Source organism: Sarcophilus harrisii, chromosome 4, assembly GCF_902635505.1.
Source record: "Sarcophilus harrisii chromosome 4, mSarHar1.11, whole genome shotgun sequence".
Classification (NCBI taxonomy): Eukaryota; Metazoa; Chordata; class Mammalia; order Dasyuromorphia; family Dasyuridae; genus Sarcophilus; species Sarcophilus harrisii.
This window is the reverse complement of record NC_045429.1, coordinates 38179388-38198312: the sequence shown is the minus strand read 5'-3', so window position 1 is coordinate 38198312 and position 18925 is coordinate 38179388. Positions and strand designations below refer to the sequence as shown.

The following is an 18925-nucleotide window of genomic DNA, read 5'->3' as shown; positions in this document are numbered from 1 at the left end:
GTAATCCTGGTAATCTTACTACATGCTTTCCTCTAATTTCTATCTTATTTCACCTGTGAGCCCCAGGAGTTGCATAATGAGGTAGGATTAAAAGAGGAGGCAAATGTAAGGTATTGGAGGAGTTGTGGCAGTGAGAATGCATATTTGAGAGAAAAGGAATAGATATTGCATCTATTGCCAAAAAGAAAGTAATAGCCATTAAATGAAATAGAAGCATGGCTGGACATAGGTGGAGAAAATGGGGATAGAAGATATGAAATGTTGAGATAGTAACAAATGGTGATGAAAGAGCCAGTCCTCTATTTCTCCACTGGCTTTTATTTCATTCTCGTTTTCCCAGAATTGGGCATTTTTCTCTGTGGGCTACTTCTCCTTTCCCTCCCAACCCAATCAGTCAGTCAACAAACATTTATTAAGCCCTTACTTTGTGCTAGGCACCGTGCCAAGTGCCAGGAGTGCACAGAAATGTAAAACAGACTTTAGTTAGCCAACCTCTTTCTCATCATTTCAATACTTGGGTTTATCCAGAATCTCATCAATCCACTCTCCCCACCACTGGTGCTGATCCTCACTTATCCATCCATTTCCATCCTGTGCAATTCTGCCCCAAGGACATGTACCTTTATCTGCCAACCTTGATTGGCCCGATAGGAGTCATTGTGTTATCCAAAGTATTAAGATTCTTTCCCTTCAAAATATTCTGCAATCGGTAGACTGGTTATAATGAAAAGAAGCTATAAAGCTTTGACTATTCTTATCAATTCAAAATGGCGTCCATTAGCCCAAATTCTATCATCTGCTCTTTTTCTGATGCACTTGATAACCAGAGGTTGTCCAAAAGCCTTTCCTTCTCTGAATCTGTGACCTTTCAACACCTCTTGGTGAAAGGCAAAAGCAAGTGCATTCTCCAGACCCGAAATCCTGCTTGTGGACGGCATGAACACAGTGATATTGGTTGTTGTTCAGCCATTTCAGTCCTGTCTGACTCTGTGTGACCCCGTTTGACCATTTCCTTCTCCAGATCATTGTACAGATGAGGAAACTGAGGCAAAGGGGATTAATGATCTGCCCAGGATCACACAGTGGGGAAGTATCTGAGGACCCCTGACTATAGACCCAACACTATCCACTGAGCCCCTATTTGCCCTTAGGAATGTCCGTATCCTTTTCCTTTAAGACTCTGCTGTCCCTTTCCTTTATTTATGCAAAATGTTCATGAATTAGGATAGAAGAATATTAATGAGAAAGAATGCTAGACTGAGTACCCACATATCCTGCCATGCCTGTGTCACCTTAGAAAGGCATATGCCCTGCTGTGCCCGCCGTGCCTCCCACTGTGCCCATGCCACCTGAGATACATAACTTGTTAGGGTCTTTGACAAAGCAGGGATCAGCCTGAATCTAAGACCTCTTTTAACTTTCAGATTCTGTCACTCTTTGAAGGGATACCTTTTCCTTGTTGCTACAAACCCTGTCTGTATGACAGAAATAAACTAATGGGCATATGAATACTCTTGCTATAGACTTTATATTCCAGTTCCAGAGTCACCCAGATATTTCAAAGTCATCAAAACGATGACTTCCCCCCACCCCCACCCGGAATGGCCTTTGGAGTCCCATACCCAGCCCCCTGGCCTCCTGACAAGCGAGATGTCAGCTGCCCTCCTGGGCAGACGAGGACTGAGAGAGCTCTTGAGCTGCCCAGAGCCTCCCTGTAGAAGGAAACAATAAAGCATTTTTCTTAAAGCAGTCCCAGGGAGGAGCGTTGGAGAAGGGGCTCCGCGTCCCCATCCCTGATTCTGGGCTTCCAAAGCCACTTCTGACTTTCACTTACTCATCTTATAATTAAGTTCTCTAGGCCAGTGTCCTCATCTCTGAAACAGGGAGTTAACCAGTGTCCAGACTCTGCGTCCCAGGAATGGTGCCATCTCCACATTAGAGCAAATGAGGAAACGGGGCTGGGGGGAGAGGCAGAACTTTCTGTGCCATGGGACCGGTCCAAACCCGTCTCTCCAGATGTAGTGTTCTTCCCAGCTCATCTTGTGCCGTGTGCAGCACTGCCAGAAATGAGACTTGGTCTCTGGTCAGGGACCCTCCCCGCGTGGGGCCTGACACTGCCGCCCTTAAGCACCCTCAGTAGCAGCGTCTGCCCTCGTTTCCTCCCCTTTTTGTTCCTCTTCTTGGCCCCGTTCCCTTCTTGGCGCCCAGAAAGCACATTGACCGTCTGTTGTGGGGCTGCCCCTGCGCTCCCCTCCTTGAAGCTAGAACAGCATTCAGCCTCTTTTCTTAGAACCCAAAACTTGCATGTGACTTCCCATGGCTGACAGTCACCAAAGTGGCAGTGGGTAGAGCACCAGGCTGGGAGCCGGGGAGACTCATCTCCCTGAGTTCAAATATGACATCAGACATTATTAAGCTGGGTGATCTTGGACAGGTCACTGAACTCTGTTTGCCTCAGTTTCCTCATCTATAAAGTGAGCTGGAGAGGGAAATGGCAAACATCTGTAGTATCTCTGCTAGGTAAACCCCAAATGGGGCCAGTAAGAGTCAGATACAAGTTAACACAACTAAACAACAACAAAATTTTGGGGAAATATTCTCCAGATTCCATGTTGCTTTTGCTTTTTCTCCCTCTCATTTTTTTTCACTTAACTTTTTTCCCATTCTTGCTAGAGCTCACACAAGGAAACAACAAGAAAGAGAAAGCCCTGAAAATGGCAGATAAGTCCATTTTAGTAATAACTTTTGGAAATGAAAAGGAAGATAAAAGGACTCAGTCTGGGAATTATCTGTGCATTTTATCATTATCATAGAGGATTGAGTTCACCATATCTCTGCTCTTAAGGTTTTGTTTCATGGAGAAAAAAAAAATCTTTTATATGAACATCGAGCTCATATCCTGATACGATATATCTGATATATCGGAAGCCCACTAGTTCTTTAAGTTTATGAAACTTAATGTTTTTTCCCAAGAACATATTGATCCCAAAAAAGGGGCACCAGCCTTAAAGTAAGATTTCCTAGAAAAGAAGAGAATATACACATATAGACTGAAAATACACATATAGACTGAAAATTAATTTCTGGCCATCATTGGATTTTATATAATCCTGATTTGGGGAAATAGTGAGAGACCTAAAGTGGGCTTGATATGGTAATTCATTCCTCTCCCGCAAACCCTCTTGGTTTTCCCCAGTTCAGGTTCTCTGAAATGTGACTTTCTCCTTAATCTTTCCATCTTCACCTTGCCTTGCCACATCTGGAGGCCTTATCTCGGTTGTAGCTCACAGAGTTTACGCTCAGCCTGGGCTTCCTGTTATCTGCGATATGGCCATGTGACCAGAGCTACCCAAGGATGTCTTGCACTTAAGATTATTTGATAAGTTGTCAGAATTTTTCAGTTCTGGGCTTAGTGACTGAGTTCCTATCTTCTAGACTGTCTCAGGGAGGTCCTGGGCTTGTTTCTGCCACTGTGTCCAATCCCTTGGAGGTATTCTTAACCATTTGCTTTTTTTTATGTGAGTGATTTACCCCCTTGGAAATCAATTCAGTTTTCCATTTCAGAAATTGCGTATCACCTTCCTGCAGCTGGAGAGACTGAGATTTTTCAAATTCTCAGTATTAATCAGCCCACCAACTTTAAAATCCATTTCCCATTTTTAATCCAGTAAATATGGACCAAGCTACACTGTGTTTTTAGTTCTATTATAGCCAAATGAACAGTAGTTGAATATTTAAATCTGTGTGCTTTGCATATATTAAGTCCTGAATAAATGAATTTAAAAATAAATTGAACTTATCCATTTTACCATCATCATCATCAGAGGCCTTTGACCTCTGTTCTTCAGTATTTTAAATTCCTTACTATCCATTTATGCCTTAATCAAGTTTTGTTAAAGCACTTATTATGCATTTTGTTTCACATGGATTTAGGCTACCATTTTAAGTCTTTGTGCTTAAGTATATTGGCCATGATAACAAGTCCCCAGAAGAACTTTACTTAATATGCATAAAGCATATCTTTGCTGCGGTGTGATCTACTGCCTGGTCCAGTCATCTGGATTGGGGGGGGGGTGTGGCGAAGCGAAGGTAGGTGTGATTCTTGCCCATACTGCTGCAGTATGGGTGTCTGATTTCTATCACAATTTTTTTCTGCACTGTCCTTCCTTCTGTTTTTTTTTTTTTTTAATACCACATTATAGTTTCAAATCAGCAGCTACATACTTTTAAAAGGAGCACACTTCTCTCAGTACTAAGATTTTAGCCCTGGATTTGAATCTACATGAGTGTTCCAAGTATGTGGGTGATGTTTTTAAGACTTTAAGGGACCGTATTGAAATGTTAGTTGATTTTACAAATTTAAATGATACCTAAACGATTTGCACATTTCTATTTTTCAGGTGCGCTTTGTGAAGAACATAACTTCCTGGAAAGAAATGAAACCAGGGTTTTATCATGGACATGTATCTTACTTGGATTTTGCAAAGTAAGTTACCAAAAAAATACATCTTTTAAAATATGTTGTCCTTTAGCGATCAGAAATGCCTTGAATTGGTGGTTACATTTTTGTATCTTAATTTTCCAAAATAAAATGTAAAGAGGGACTGAGCTGCCAGTTTTAAACCTGTAATTCTAGTCAGTGATGCTGTACCTTCTTATATATTACTGCCCTCTAGTGTTCCTAAATCAACAATTCTCATAGCTATTAAAATTAACAGGCCTTGAATTTTCTTTTGATTTGAATTTTTTTTCAGTTATTCATCCTAATCGCTCTTGCAGGATGGTAGGTAGTTGCAGCCACGATGGCGACCAGCTCTTCCCCTTGCATGGCTGGAAAGCTGCTCTTGCTTTTCCTCCTAGAGACTGAGCAGATCATCTCAGGGACATGCCTCATTGACTGAAAGAATGGGGAAGCAAACCTGCTCTCCCCAGTCACTCAATAATCGGGCCCTGGTAGAGTGCTTCAGCTGCTCAGCTCGGTCACCTTGGGGCTGATGGGACACCATCTCCTGGTCTAAATTGTTTTAGTCTTAGCATCCTGACAGATTGAGAAGTTGTCCGACAAAGGGCCGCTCTTTTGTTCCCGTTTTCGATTAGCTCTGTTTTGGAAATGAATGATTCCTTTTTATCGTCCTGGTTTTTATTTGGGAGTTCAAGGTGTAATGACCAGAATCTGTCCCTGCCATCTGAAAAAAGCTCTATGAAGTTACAGCCCGGCGGACAGGGACTGAAGGCTGTCTGTGGCTCCCTCTAGAGCCCGTTTGTGCCACAATAAGAATTAACCAGGAAATTGTTGGCAGTGAATAGTCTAACACACTCCACTTGGGCTCATTTGGAAGTTCATTCAAGTCTCCCTGGTAACATAAGATGATGCATATTTGTAGCCTTTGAAAGGGGATTGAGACCTGAAATTGAAATCCTATCCCATAGAACACCAGGCATTAACTTCAAAAGCACCATTAAAGAAGAATTGAGATCGCCACTCATCACAAAGTACAATTACGACTTGTATTATTTCAGTTTATGACATCTCTCTCAGAGCTTTCCATTGGTGGTCATGACTTCAAAGTAATTCTTCCCCAGGCATGTGCCAACTTTAATTAAAGGGGCTTAAACTAGAAAACTGCATTGATATCAAACTCTCAATTTAGCTTTTCCTACTTTGAAGGATTAAAAGACAAAAAGAGTATAAAGAAATCTTTTGGTTTTCACCAAAAGTTTTAATAGGAGCACCCATTAACATGAAGCCTAAGAAGCCTTAACTTTTTGGAAATCGTGTAATTAAAAATGAATCTTTCCCCAAAGATCATGAATATAAAATTACATCATTCTTCTTTCCAATGTTTCCTTCAGTTTTTGGAACCCACTCGGTGAAATAGTTGTTTTTCTGTAAAGTTAGGTATACCTTTCTCTATAAATAATTCATATGGTAGTATTGAAAACATTTTACAGGCAGCTTTAAAATAAACTAATTATTTTTCTTTTGGAAAGGCACCTAACCAATTTCATACACTTCATTCATATGCATATTTTCCCTCAGGGCTGCATTATCCTTGAAGGAGATGTTTGTTACCCTTTCACCTAAATGATTTATTTTTTCCACATGCAGCTTGATTTCTAATACTTGAAGTTTTTATTATTAAAATATATATTGAATGTTTTTTTGCTTTTGGCAAAAGACTTGTAGTTAGAAAGAAGATCTGAAATATTTTCTGGTGTTCTTGTAGTTTAAAGTATAAAAGCATTTTGGAAAAAAATTATCCTGTTTATTAAATACTGTAAGAAAACTTTGTTGTATAAGAATATTTCAACATGAGTGATTTCCGTGTTATAGTGGAGGTTTAAAAAATTGCTATGAAATTTCTCTTTATTAGCCTTCTGACATTTAATAATGATACTTCCAAACCTCTGCTCAATCTGTTTAGTCCAAAAAAATTGTGGAAGCCCAACTTTCCCCCAGATTGTCTTTTCTTCTTTTTAAAGTAGCTCTTAATCAAAGTCGTTGCCAAAATCTTGTGTAAAAACTTTGTTATCAATACAAGTTGCCAATGGACCGGAAGGAGAAGGTTTTATCCTCTTGTTGTTCAGTCATGTCCAACCCTTTGTGACTCTGGTTGGGGTTTTCTTGACAAAGATACCAGAGTGGTTTGCCATTTCCTTTTCCCGCTAGTTCTGTAGATTAGGAAACCTTGAGGCAAACAGGAAGATGTGACTTGCCCAGAATCACACAGCCAGAACATATTTAAGATTGGATTTGACTCCAGGCCCAGCGCTAGATTCACTATGATACCTAGTTTTTCTATGCCAATTTTTATTTTTAAAAATCATTTCCTTTTCATCTGAAATCCTTCTCTCTCTTTGATTCAATGCTTTATGGGTACAACAAAGGCAAAATGCCTGCTCCTCTAGAAGAAAAGGGGATACTTTGATGAGATAATTAGGTGTGTTTAGAAATAGCTTTGTTAGATTCTTAAGTCTAGTGTATGACCAGGAAATTATATTAATAGACATCAAGACAAGGAAATAACAAGGCTACTCCCTTCAATTTTCATTTGGATCACTGAGAAACATTTCTTTTATCTGAAAGTTGTTTTCTCCACTTAGCCTATATTTTCAGATTTTAGCTGCAAAGAAATGTAAGTAAATCTGTTATCTTATTTTGGGTCATTTTTTCATCCTCTCTTTTTCTAGTTCTTCCTTCTTGTTTCTACTTAATTATATGTGTGTGTATAAGTAAATATGCATACATACATACACACACATACACAGATATATATTTTTTTCTTAATAGGAAACAAATGAAGGAAAAAAATTTCAAAGTAAGTGTGATAAATGTCACAGATCTAAAGGACATTTTACATTTAAGGCTATTTAAAGGATTTTTTAAAATACTTTTCACAAGATAAGAAGAAAATAGGGAATTTTTACTCACCCAAATTTCTTTTCTTTTTTTGTAGTGAAAATTATTACTTAGTGAAAATTTTTTAATAGATTGCTTACCCTATCTTAATAAGAGTACTGAGGTGTCATCACTAATTATTTTCACTGCTTTAATTTTCTAAAAACCAATAAAAGAAAAACATTTAAAAGAAATTGACCCTCCAGAAGACATTGAAATGAAATGAAAAAATGACCAGCCAAAATAAAAAAAGTTGAAAAAAATTTTTAATTAGACCAGCTTGTCTAGAAGGCAATTGGCCTTAATTATGTTGTAGTTTCAATTAGTCTCTACTGAGATTTTTATCTTACAACTACCACAAGGTCACATGGTCCATGGTCCTAGTCACTAACAGGGTTCAAGTATGATAGTTTGAGCAGCAGCTGTCTTTGAAAGATATATCTCATTTTTGTAAGTCTATTTTGCCATAAATTCCTACTAAAATTTCCATTTTATTCATAACATTGTTGGAGTATGCCTCTGGTGCCTTAGAAATGTATATCAGCTTTGGTTTTTTTTGGTTTTTTTTTTAAGTAGGTTCTTTTCTCTTCCCTCTATTACTTCAGTAGCTGTTCTCAGCTCCTGTAGCAAGGCCAGTAAATGCAGAAATGTCAGCAACAGGAATGCCTCCCTGAATGCTTCAGTAAGTCTTGAAAGACAAAAAACATAGAGAAAAATCAAGTCAAAGAATTATAGACCCCAAGACTTTCTTTTCATAAACAGAATTGTGTGGAATGCATCTCTATTGACTTGTCCCTCTGGGCTGGACTAGCACTGGTTCCCTTATTATTTCCTATCTGCACTTGACGCTGCTCTGAATCAAAAATGGCCCCAATGGTGATGCTCTCCACTGTGCTCTTATCCGGGGTCAGTACGAGGAGCAGCGGTCCGGCGGCCAGATGTTCGCAGCGTTCAAGCACCCATGGCGCTTCTTGTCATTCCTCTCTTGGTTTAGATGCCAATGAGGTTGAGGGAGTTGGTCAAAATCAGTACCTATTACTCTGCCAAGATGCTGGGCCTGTGGAGGGTTGGGCCAACTGCAGGTATTCTCGTACTGCCCTCGGTGAGTTCAGGTTGCTTAGACCAAGGCTACTTGGGACTGGCTGAGCCGGTGACATTCTTAATGTAAGGGTCAGTGAGGACCGGCAAGGCGTCACGTGGCTGAAGGAGACGAAATGTTTTGCCAGTTTTTTCAACTAGAAAGAGAATGGAATCTGCTGTATGCCGGTGAGATTGTTTTACAGCATAATTTATTAAGGCAGTGATAGATGAATGTCCCCAGAAAAGGAAATTGCGATCATAAAGAACCAACATGGCAGGGGCAGAGGGACTGGACCAGGGTATGGAAGAGAGTGTCTGGTTGTTCCCACAGAGTTGGGGATGATGGCCAGAGGTGGTCAGGACATGGTCCCTGTGTTGCATCCAGCTGGGTCCTGCCTAGGCTGTGAGTAGTCTGTGGGCTGGGATGGGAGTGAACTGTGGCCAGCTAGACGGCGTGCTGGGCTCCGACTCAGGAAGATCTGATTTCAGAGCTTTTCTCAGACACTTCTTATGTGACCCTGGGCAAATCACCTAATTGTTCTCTGTCTCAGTTTCCTTGTTTGTAAAATGGGGATAATAATAGTACCCACTTCCCACCTGTCTTCCATAAATGAGCTGATATTCGTAAAGTGTGTAGCACAGTGTCTGGCATGTAGTAGGTGCTGGACACATGCTTGTCCTCTCCCCATCCCCTTGAAGAAAAGCCTTGCAGTTTCATGCTCCACTTAGTGTGGTTTCTCTGGTTCCACCTCCCGTACTTGCGTGATTTTTTACATGTGAATGGAAAGCCCTCACTTGAGGGACTCCTTTAAAAGCCTTCAAGGGTTTTTGCTTTTTGGTTTTTCAACTGTGTCCGGTGGCGTTTTGGAGACTCCAGAAAGTACTGGATGGATCAAGTCTCTGCGCTTTGCCCTGCGGCATGGGGAAGATGTGATCCACAGAGTCGGGCATGCTGGACCTTGACCGCAGCCTCGGGGTGACATTTTAGTCCTCCTCGAGCACAAAGGACGGCAACCTCTGCCCAAACCCGCCCATTCTGGCCCCTTCCCGCGGTTTTGTCAGGGATGCCCTTGTTGCACAAGCGGATCCTTCTCATGATAGCTTATAGCAATGGAAAAACTAGGCAGAGGGGAGCTCCCTGGGACACCGTCAGTGATTCTGTATGTTGAAAGTGCCATCTATGATTTTTTTCCTTCTCTTTTGGAATGTTCTCCTCTCTGAAGGAAGGGCTGTGAAGTCACACAGGAATAAGAATTCGTTTTTTATTTATCCATATTTCATATGGTCAAAAAAATCCTCACCTAGACCTCCACCCACAAATGAGGAGCCTGTATTCCAAGCCGTTTCCTGCAGGGTAGAACCACCCAGAACTTGTGATAACAGCTTCAAGAATTCAGGGTCACTTCCATGTTACAGCATAGAAACCGTTTTATTTCTGTGGAGGGCCCTGCACGTAGCAGCTTCTAATTGAATGTTTGTTATATCAGATTAAATTGTTAACCAGGAATTAAGGACAGAGGTTATGACCACAGAACTGTTTTATTCTCTACAAACCACAGAACTGTTTTATTCTCTGTACAAACTATTACTTTAAAAGATTATCTTTATAATTAGAAACCAAGCTGTAATTAATTAAGCCAAATATCACAGATACATTTTTATTAGCTTAGCATTCCTCTGTTTTACATCTAAAGTTAGGCATTTCATTGCCTTGAGATGCCTGTATGGATAGTCCCCAGCTAATGAAAGGCCCATTCATATAAATGGCCTAAGCCAGGAGCAGGCTTCCTCCGGAGCCCTGCAAAGTAATCTATTAGTGCAGTAACAAGGATAAACTGGAGGTGGAGATGTGTTCTCCAAGCTCGCACATCCCCCTTCGGTCCCCTCTCTGTGATGCCGGCAGCCAGGCGTGATATGTGATCCTGGCACTTACATGTTAATTATTGAGTCCTGGGAAAAGCTTTCTCTCCTAGAAACAACATTATAAATGATGGTGACCCATAAATGGCTCTTTGTCCCATAATGTAGCTGAAATACTTTCTGACTCCTTTCTCTCTGTCTCTCTTTGTCACTCTTACATACACTCCCCCCCACATCTGTTCTTCTTTCTCTGCCTTTCTCCTCCTCCTCCTCCTTTTTCTTCTTCCTCTCTCTCTTTCTACCCTTTCTGTCTTCCCATCTCCGGCTCATACACACATACACTCACTCACATGCAATCTCTGTTTTCCTTTCTCCCTTCTCTCCCTTTCATGTGGATGTGGTCTATATGCGAGAATCTTTTATAATTTTTTCATTGTGAATATATATCCATACATATAATGTAATATTTTGTCATAACTACTTTGGGTTCTATCCACCATCTAGGAAACCATATCCTGATTTCTAAAACAACTAACTCCAGAATCCCTACTGCCTCTGATGTATGAATATTTGAAAGTTGAAAAGCTGTGTCTCGTCAATTTTTAGTTAAAAGTGGCTGACTGGACAGTTTGCCTACACCCAGGCCCTGTGTGCAATTTTCCTTTTGGTCATTTAATCACTGAGACACAGTACATTATAATGCTAAATTATCACTAACAATGAATACAGTAATTTAGAAGAGAAGGGGGGGAAACCCATTATGTTACCAGAAAAACTTCAACAAGGAAGTTGAACTGGTACAGAATTTTGAAATATAAGTGGTATTTTAGATAATATTGCTTTCCCATTATCAGTGTTTATTGTTTGTTGAATAAGCTTAAAGAAGCTCACAAGACCTATTTCAGACCAGAGGGACAGAAGTGAGTGTGATGTGTTGTTAGGGAGATGGTCAGAGGCAGTCCTCCTGGGAGATGTTCGGGATTTGTAATTCCTGGGAGATGAGGTTGCAGAGATAGAGTGGGGACTAGTTGATGGGAAGCCTTGAAAGTCAGGCAGAGGAGTTTGGTTGGTGTTTGAGACAGAGTCTTAATAAATGACCTAAGAGTGATATGTTTAGAAAAGTGAATGGCAAAGTGAGCATTGACTGGAGAGAGACTGAAAACGAGGACTACAGATAGAAATTTTTCCCAAGAGGTGATACAGCAGCCTGGATTTAGGGTGGAAACAATAATAAGAAGAAAAGGACTCATTCCCTGATTTAACATTGGATTAAAAAAAAAATTTAAAACTTAGGAGAAAAACTAAAAAATAAAAATGGCGTCTCAAACAAAGAGTTGTGGTTGAACCATTAAAAGAAAAAGGAAAATTGGGAAGAATGATTGCTTTGGGGGCAGACAAAAAATTATCAGTGGGAAAAAAAAGGAAGTTCATTCCTTTCCTACAGTTTACACATTGATTCAAATTTGACCCAGCATCAGTCTATCACTAACAATAGTCAAAGCAGAATCTTGTGAAATACCCAGAGCCATTTTCTAGCTCTCCCAAAAAGGCCGACTCATAATAGCCTTGTTCCTGGACTTTTGCTGTATTCGTTGATAACATTTCTTTTGTTTAGCGAGGCAAACAATTTTAGAAACATATTTAGTGTTGAATAAGATTTTGCTGCCTTATCTGCTGCAAGCAAGTCATTCTGAAATGTAATAAAGAACTTGCATGCTTTTAAAATTACAAACATTAAGGTTCTACCTAAAAATCTATTTGTTCTCATTTGGGAAATAATTTTTCTCCCCAGTTTAAAACCTAACGAAGGGACATTATTAAACAGAAAAACAGAAGCTATCTTTTCCATTAGAAGTTAAAGCTGCGTGATTTTTTAAAATACTTCTTCTTCTTCTGTTTCTCAGCTTTTTTTTTTTTTTCCTGTTCTCATCCATTTTTTTGGTCATGCCCCAAATATACCTAAGTCAGCACTGCTTCATTTGCACAAAAACCTCTGAAGATCCCGAATTTGACAAAACTTTTTTTGGTTTTGTTCTCTTTCAGGTTTGGTGTTAAAAAGAAGCCAATTTACATTAATGTCATAAGAGATCCCATAGAAAGGCTGGTTTCTTACTATTACTTCCTACGATTTGGAGATGATTACAGACCAGGCTTACGGAGAAGGAAACAAGGAGACAAAAAGGTAATATTTAATTTTAAGGATTTTTTTTAAAATGCAAAAGTGACTGTTTTGATTTTAAAGCTATTTGTTGAATTGAATTTGGTGAGCAACATTACAGTGTTTACTTTTAAAAACAAAATATGAACAACAGCTAGATGGCACCGTGAATAGAATGAATATTGGCCATGGCGTCAGGAGGACCCAATTTCAGACACTTAAGATGTCTTAGCTGTGTGACCCTGGGCAAGTCACTTAATCCCAATTGCCTGGCAAGAAAGAAAGAAAGAAGGAAGGAAGAATCATCTTGCTTCTGCCATCTGCATTCAGAAAGAGAACTGTGGAGACTGAATGTGGATCGAACATAGTAGTTTCATCTTTCTGTTGTTTGTTTGCTTGGTTTTATTTTCTTTCTCGTGGTTTTTTCCTTTTTGTTCCGATTTTTCTTATATAGCATAACAAATATGGAATATGTTTAAAAGAATCACACATATTTAATCTATATCAGATCACATGCTGTCTTGGGAAATGGGGAAATAAGGGAGGGAGAGAGAAAAATTTGGAACAAAAGTTTTACCAAAGTAAAAAAATAAAATTCTATTTAAAAAAAAAAAGCAAAAAAAAAATTGATTAAAAATCTTTCCTTAACCCGTGGCTACAAGTTCTGACTGCATATGTCACTGTTACAAAGATCTAATACCATTTAATTACTAAAATATTAAAATTATTCTTCAAATCACTGGCCTTTTAATGCATGCGCAACATTTGAAGGATCTGTGCTTTCTTCAGGGGGGCTAATCTTTTTATCACTGCAAATTGCAACCCCTGTCTACTTTAGTACACTTTCAATTCACTGCCTTTTAAAATGGTTTGATGCCAGATAACACTTTAATATATTTTCAAGAATAAAATTCTGCTTTTATAAAAGTTGAGAATTCACTACTCTTTATCTCAGTAATAGTTCTTATTAACAATTCGCCGTCCTAAACTCAAATAGGGCTACTTTGCTCTGGGATCTCTTAGTCAGTCTCATAGATTTCAGGATATTGACACTCCCCCAGTCTCACTCTGAAAGACAAGGAAAGGTAGAAAACCTGATCCATGGCAGAGGTAGACTAGACTGGACAACTCTTAGGTCACACTTTCTCTTCCAGTCTCAGGTTTGGGGACATAGAATTGCATCCGTTTTCTAGGAAGTTACTTCTGGAGCTTGTGACTTACTTTTTAAAGTTTCTTTGTGGAAGTTTTCATTTTTGTTTTTGTTTCACTCTGTGAGGGTCCCGTGAGAGTAGACACACAATATAATGTATAGAGCTCTGGCCTTTAAGTCAGGATGGACCGGATTCAATTCCTAGCTCTCATCCATACTGACCATATGATCATAGGCAAGTGTCTCTAGAAGCTCTGAGACTATAAAGTTGGCCCTAATCTGCATGGTTAAAAAGTTTTCTTACCAGAAACTATGATGATTTTAGATCTAGGTCACCAAACCTCCTTTGTGTCTCTCTTCCCCCAAAAAGGAATAAGCAAAAATTCTTGGTATTCTTTTTCATCATCATGAAGCACTTTACAAATATTATCTCTTTTTGTTCTCCCCAAATCCCAGGAATGCTATTATTGTTTCTGTTTTACATCTGAGAAAACTGAGGCAGAGAGAGGTTAAGTGACATGTTCAAGACCATAGAGCTACTATCTTGGATTTAAATTCAGGCCTTCCTGACTTCAAATCTACCATGGTGCCACCTGGTGCCTCTTGAAATATAAGTGCAATGAAAAGAAACATCAGACTTTTTATAAATGCTATTCCCATGTAAGGAACTTTAAAAGGGATTTTTTTAGTTTTGTGATAGTGTGCATAGAAATTCTTAGCTTTGGAAATCTAGTTTCTGGTTTAGTAACCTAGATTGGCTCTTAAACTTGACTAATTTTTGAGACACAGATTTCTCTTAGTTTTATACTTATTCGGTTTACATGGGCCTCCTAATTAATGATGCATCTTTTCTTTTATTTTGGGTAAATTCTATCAGTCTTACCTGCCAATGTCTTACTTGCCCTCATCAAGGTAATGTTGATGGGGCTTGGGGTTGTGAAGGTCCGCAGAGGGGCCTTTCTGACTAAGGAGCTTTCTCATATAGGAGAAGAGCTTATTGGAACCCTCTTGTAGGAGCCAGCAATGGTTTTCTTAGTGGGGTTCTTCAAAAGAAGAAAAGAAAGATTGAGCTAGAAAAGGGACCTTAGGAACCTGCCATTTCAGTCCCTTCCTTTGTGGGTGATGAATAATAGATACTTGAGCATCCAGTGCAAACATCAGGCTTGAAAATTACTAGAGGTCATTATTTAATTGTGGGGCGATCCATGATTTCATCCTTTTTTGTCCTATTGGTTCTGTCAGGGACAAAGCTCTCTGGTCTACTGTGCTGACAATTGTTACCTTTCAGAGGTCACAGTGACTGCTTTTCAATCAATGTGAGCCTTTGGCTTCCTTGTGCCATAGATCAGCGGCTTAATTCAGTTGACAAAGACTAGTCTGAAATTGGTGTTGGAGAACTAGATTATCTTTAATTCAAGTGTACAAGGTTTTGTTGATACAAACATAAAATATGACATTCTTGGCCATCAGGAAACTAAGGGGTTGGAGTTATTTTGTTGGGTTTTTTTGAGTCTTAGCAAATTTATATAATTTCTTCCTAAAAACTGAAACAATCTGGTGATAAACTTATATAACATGGAAATAATAGAAACAAAATGTAAATTAGTATTTTCCAAATTGTGATATATGAAGCTGTGATATTCCATACAATCAAACGTTATGCAATTCTACTTAGATCAGAAGGCCTGCTTTGGTGCATTAATGTGGTTGGGAGTAGTCTAGAATTGCAGGGAGTTGGGAAAAGTTTAAAATTACTTTTGTTTCTACATCAACTTTATTTCCAAATATATCATTCTCATACTTATCTGTTGTTATTATCATTTGTTGTTGTTGTTGTTTGTCCTTCTTTCTTGAAGAAGATTGAGACATCAACCTCGTTTTCTCTGGAGCCAGCTGGGTCCAGGGACTTTTTTAAGCTAAAGTCTCTAACAGGCCTAAGTTTAACTAAGACCATACCATTCAGTGGTTTAAAGTCAGCTCTCTACCCATAGTCCCCCACCTCCCCACAGAGGAGATGGCAGGTTTATCCCCTCCTATCTTTTTTAGACCTAGATTAATATTTACAATTCTAACATGTCCAGTTTAATTTTAATTGTTTTTTATCAGTTCACACGATTGTGTTTGTTTTGTGTGTCATCTTCTGGATTTTGCTTAGAGCTTCTCAGTTTTCATTAGGCTGTGAGTCTTGTGCTCAATAGTCCTTCAGTTTATTATCTCTTAGAATACAATCCCTTCTCATCTCACACACATGCCCACAGTTTGCCCACTATAATTATTGGACATTTTACTTATTTCAAGTTCTCTGATTTAAAAATCAACCAACCAAACAAAAAATCCTGCTATTGCAAATATTGTTGTTTGAGACCTTTCTGACTTTATCCTTGTGGTGTGTCCGTAGCAGTGAGACCACTGGACAATTTGAGTCACTTTCTTAGCCTAATTCCAAATTATTAAGATTGGTTGAATTAATGCTAGAGCTCTACCAACAGTGTGCTCAGCTTTCTACAAGCCCTCCAACACTGAATATTCTTATCTATGGCTATTTTTCCAATCTATGAGCAGTAACACTCTTAACATTCTTAAAAGGCAATGTCAGTAGAACTCAATCCTTAGCAAAAAACAAATTTAATTCAGACCTGGCAACTAACTGTGGATCTATTGTCTTAAAAGTCAGCCTGATTAAGATTATAAAGGCACATCCCCAAGCTAGCTAGCCACCAGGTGAAGAATCTTTTTGGCTATATCAACTCATGAGACTCTCCTTCTAAAGTATTGAAGAATTGTGATCTGCTTCTGTTTTGATGTATTGAAATATAACGTATTACAAGAACATATTACATATTTTATATTATTTATTTTTATGTTACCCAAATTTATACTATACATTTTTGTTTTTATATAAGATCATTTATTACATAAAACAATTTTTATGTTATATTATTTTTATATTAAAAAGCTTTAAACCAAGTATTACTGTTACATAGTCCTTTTCCAATAGTGTCTGACTCTTTATGACCCCATTTGGAATTTTCTTACTGGAATGGTTTATCATTTCCTTTTCCAACTCATTTTACAGATGAGGAAACTGAGGCAGAGTGAAGTGACTGGCTCAGGACACACAGCTACTATGTATCCAAGGCCAGATTTGAACACAGGAAGATGTTCCTTCCTGACTGCATCCATTGTGCCATCTAGCTCCCCAAACTGTAGTGCCCTCTATTTTGTTCTAAGATTTCTCCAGGGTCTCCTTTAAACCATATATCTATTCTATAATCCTATATTTTTGTAGACCCAAAGTATTTCATGAACAAATCATTCAAAACACTTAAAATGAGAGACTTAACCAAACCTCACTTTTTGGAAAATCCAGATACTGCTGCTTAAAAATGGAATCTTTTAATGGTTCTCATGATGTACATATTTCATGAATTTCAGATATTGACTTATAGTTTGCACTGCCTTTATTGTTAAATGTTTTGAATAGGGGAGAAGAGTGGACAAGCATTTATTAAACTCCTACTTTGCACCACAAATTGTATTAGATACTTTACCTTTGAATAGTTTCTTAATGTGATACGGGATAGTTAATTATTTTGGCAAAAAGGTATTGGTCTCTGTGTATTAGGTTATAATCAGATGGCGTCAACCTGTAATGTGATCAGAGGCACTCAAAAGACCCTGATCCCTATCTCTGATTCCCTCTTCCTATTGCTTAACATTTCATTTGTCAGCAACAGCAAGAATCATCCCGAATTGAGAAGCCTTTGCTTTGGAACGTGTCCGTGGCAAGTGGAAGCCATGAGGTTTTAGGGAATCCAAAGTTAGTGACATTGGAATCAGCAGTTGCTTCCAAAGATTGCCACACTGAGTAATTCACTTGACCCCCGGCTGCTGTTTCCTTTGCAGCAGGATTCTAGGATTCGCCTCACAAAAGCATCAGTGTCTGTAAAACCTACCCCAGTCCCTCTGACTGTGAATTATCAGCTAAAGCGGCTTCACCTTACTGGGATGCCCTTTCACACCTTCCTATCATCTGGGATTTTGGTCTCTTTGCATACATCTTCCCTAAAATCCACCCTTCTGTTCTGAGGTTTGGTAGGTCACAGTACTCGGGGACAACCACACGTATTCCCCTTACCCTCACTCATGTGATTTGTCTAGATGAAAAATTAGAATTTTATTTTTCGCTTTTATCTAATTTTGCTTACCTAAGGTATTAAGTTTCTTGCCTATAATTTATTAGACCAGTTAGAACTCTTTGAAGGATCCCAGGTGAAATTCTTTTTCTCTGAGGTCTGACAGAAGGCCATACTAATTTTAGCATGACCCTGAGCACCTTATTTGTTCTCCAAAAGACCCACACTAGAGCTTTTTGTATTTAAAAAAAAAAATCAAGCCTTTGTCTTCATTAGGATTTCAGTGATCAATGCTTTTTAAAATCACCCATTGAAAATGTTTGAGCATCTAATGCATGCTACAAGTTCCTTGCTTGCTGATTACTAGGTCTATCTATCTGAAATTCTCTAACTTTGAAGTTTTTTCTCTCCAAACTTCTTTAAAGATTTAATAGTAATCAGACCAAAACGTGATAACTTGAAAACGTGCAACTACGAGAGGGATTGGAAAAGCAGCGTTATTTTCAAGGACCCAGACTCAGTTTTGGACAGTGAGATAGCACAGTGAGTGGTCAGAGCCCCAAGCTTGGAGTCAGAAGGACTCATCTTCATGAATTCAAATCAAACCACAGACACTTTCTCACTGTGTGACCCTGAGCAAGTCGCTTAACTGTATCAGTTTCCTGATCTACAAAACAAGCTGGAAAAGGAAATGGCCAACTGCTCCAATATCTTTGTCAAGAAATTGTCAGATAGGATTATGAAGAGACGGACATAACAAATGACTGAACAAAAGACTCCATTTTACCATAGTAGATGAATTTAGGACCCCCTTTTTTGTAGGTGCCTAATATCTTAAGCGACTCCTAGGTTTCTGTAAATCTGGATATATATACTAGCATATTTCATGTCATATATTTTCTCATAGACTATCTGAACCTCTTTGTAAAAAATATCATTGGTGGTGCTCGTTACCCTGATCATCTCATGTATTTTTGAGTGACCAGCTGCTGAATAGCTCTCTGTCTGTAATAGTTATTAGACTTTCTTTTAGGAAGCCATGCCCTTTAATCCTAAAGTACAGTTTGATTCACTTGGGAAAGCCGCCCTGGCCATGTCCCGACTTCTTCTCTCAGGTCGGTCCCTCAGATCTCCAGCTTTTC

General features: G+C 38.9%; 1 protein-coding gene across 2 annotated transcripts in view; it reads left to right on the top strand.

Moving 5' to 3' along the window:
- Positions 1–18925, top strand: part of HS2ST1 (heparan sulfate 2-O-sulfotransferase 1) — a 204350-nt gene that overhangs the window by 173065 nt on the left and 12360 nt on the right. For both annotated transcript variants that reach the window (XM_003767323.4, XM_012547588.3), the window contains exons 3-4: positions 4401–4486; positions 12383–12521. In XM_003767323.4, the coding sequence (XP_003767371.1) occupies positions 4401–4486; positions 12383–12521 (225 nt within the window). The remainder of the gene's footprint in view (positions 1–4400; positions 4487–12382; positions 12522–18925) is intronic.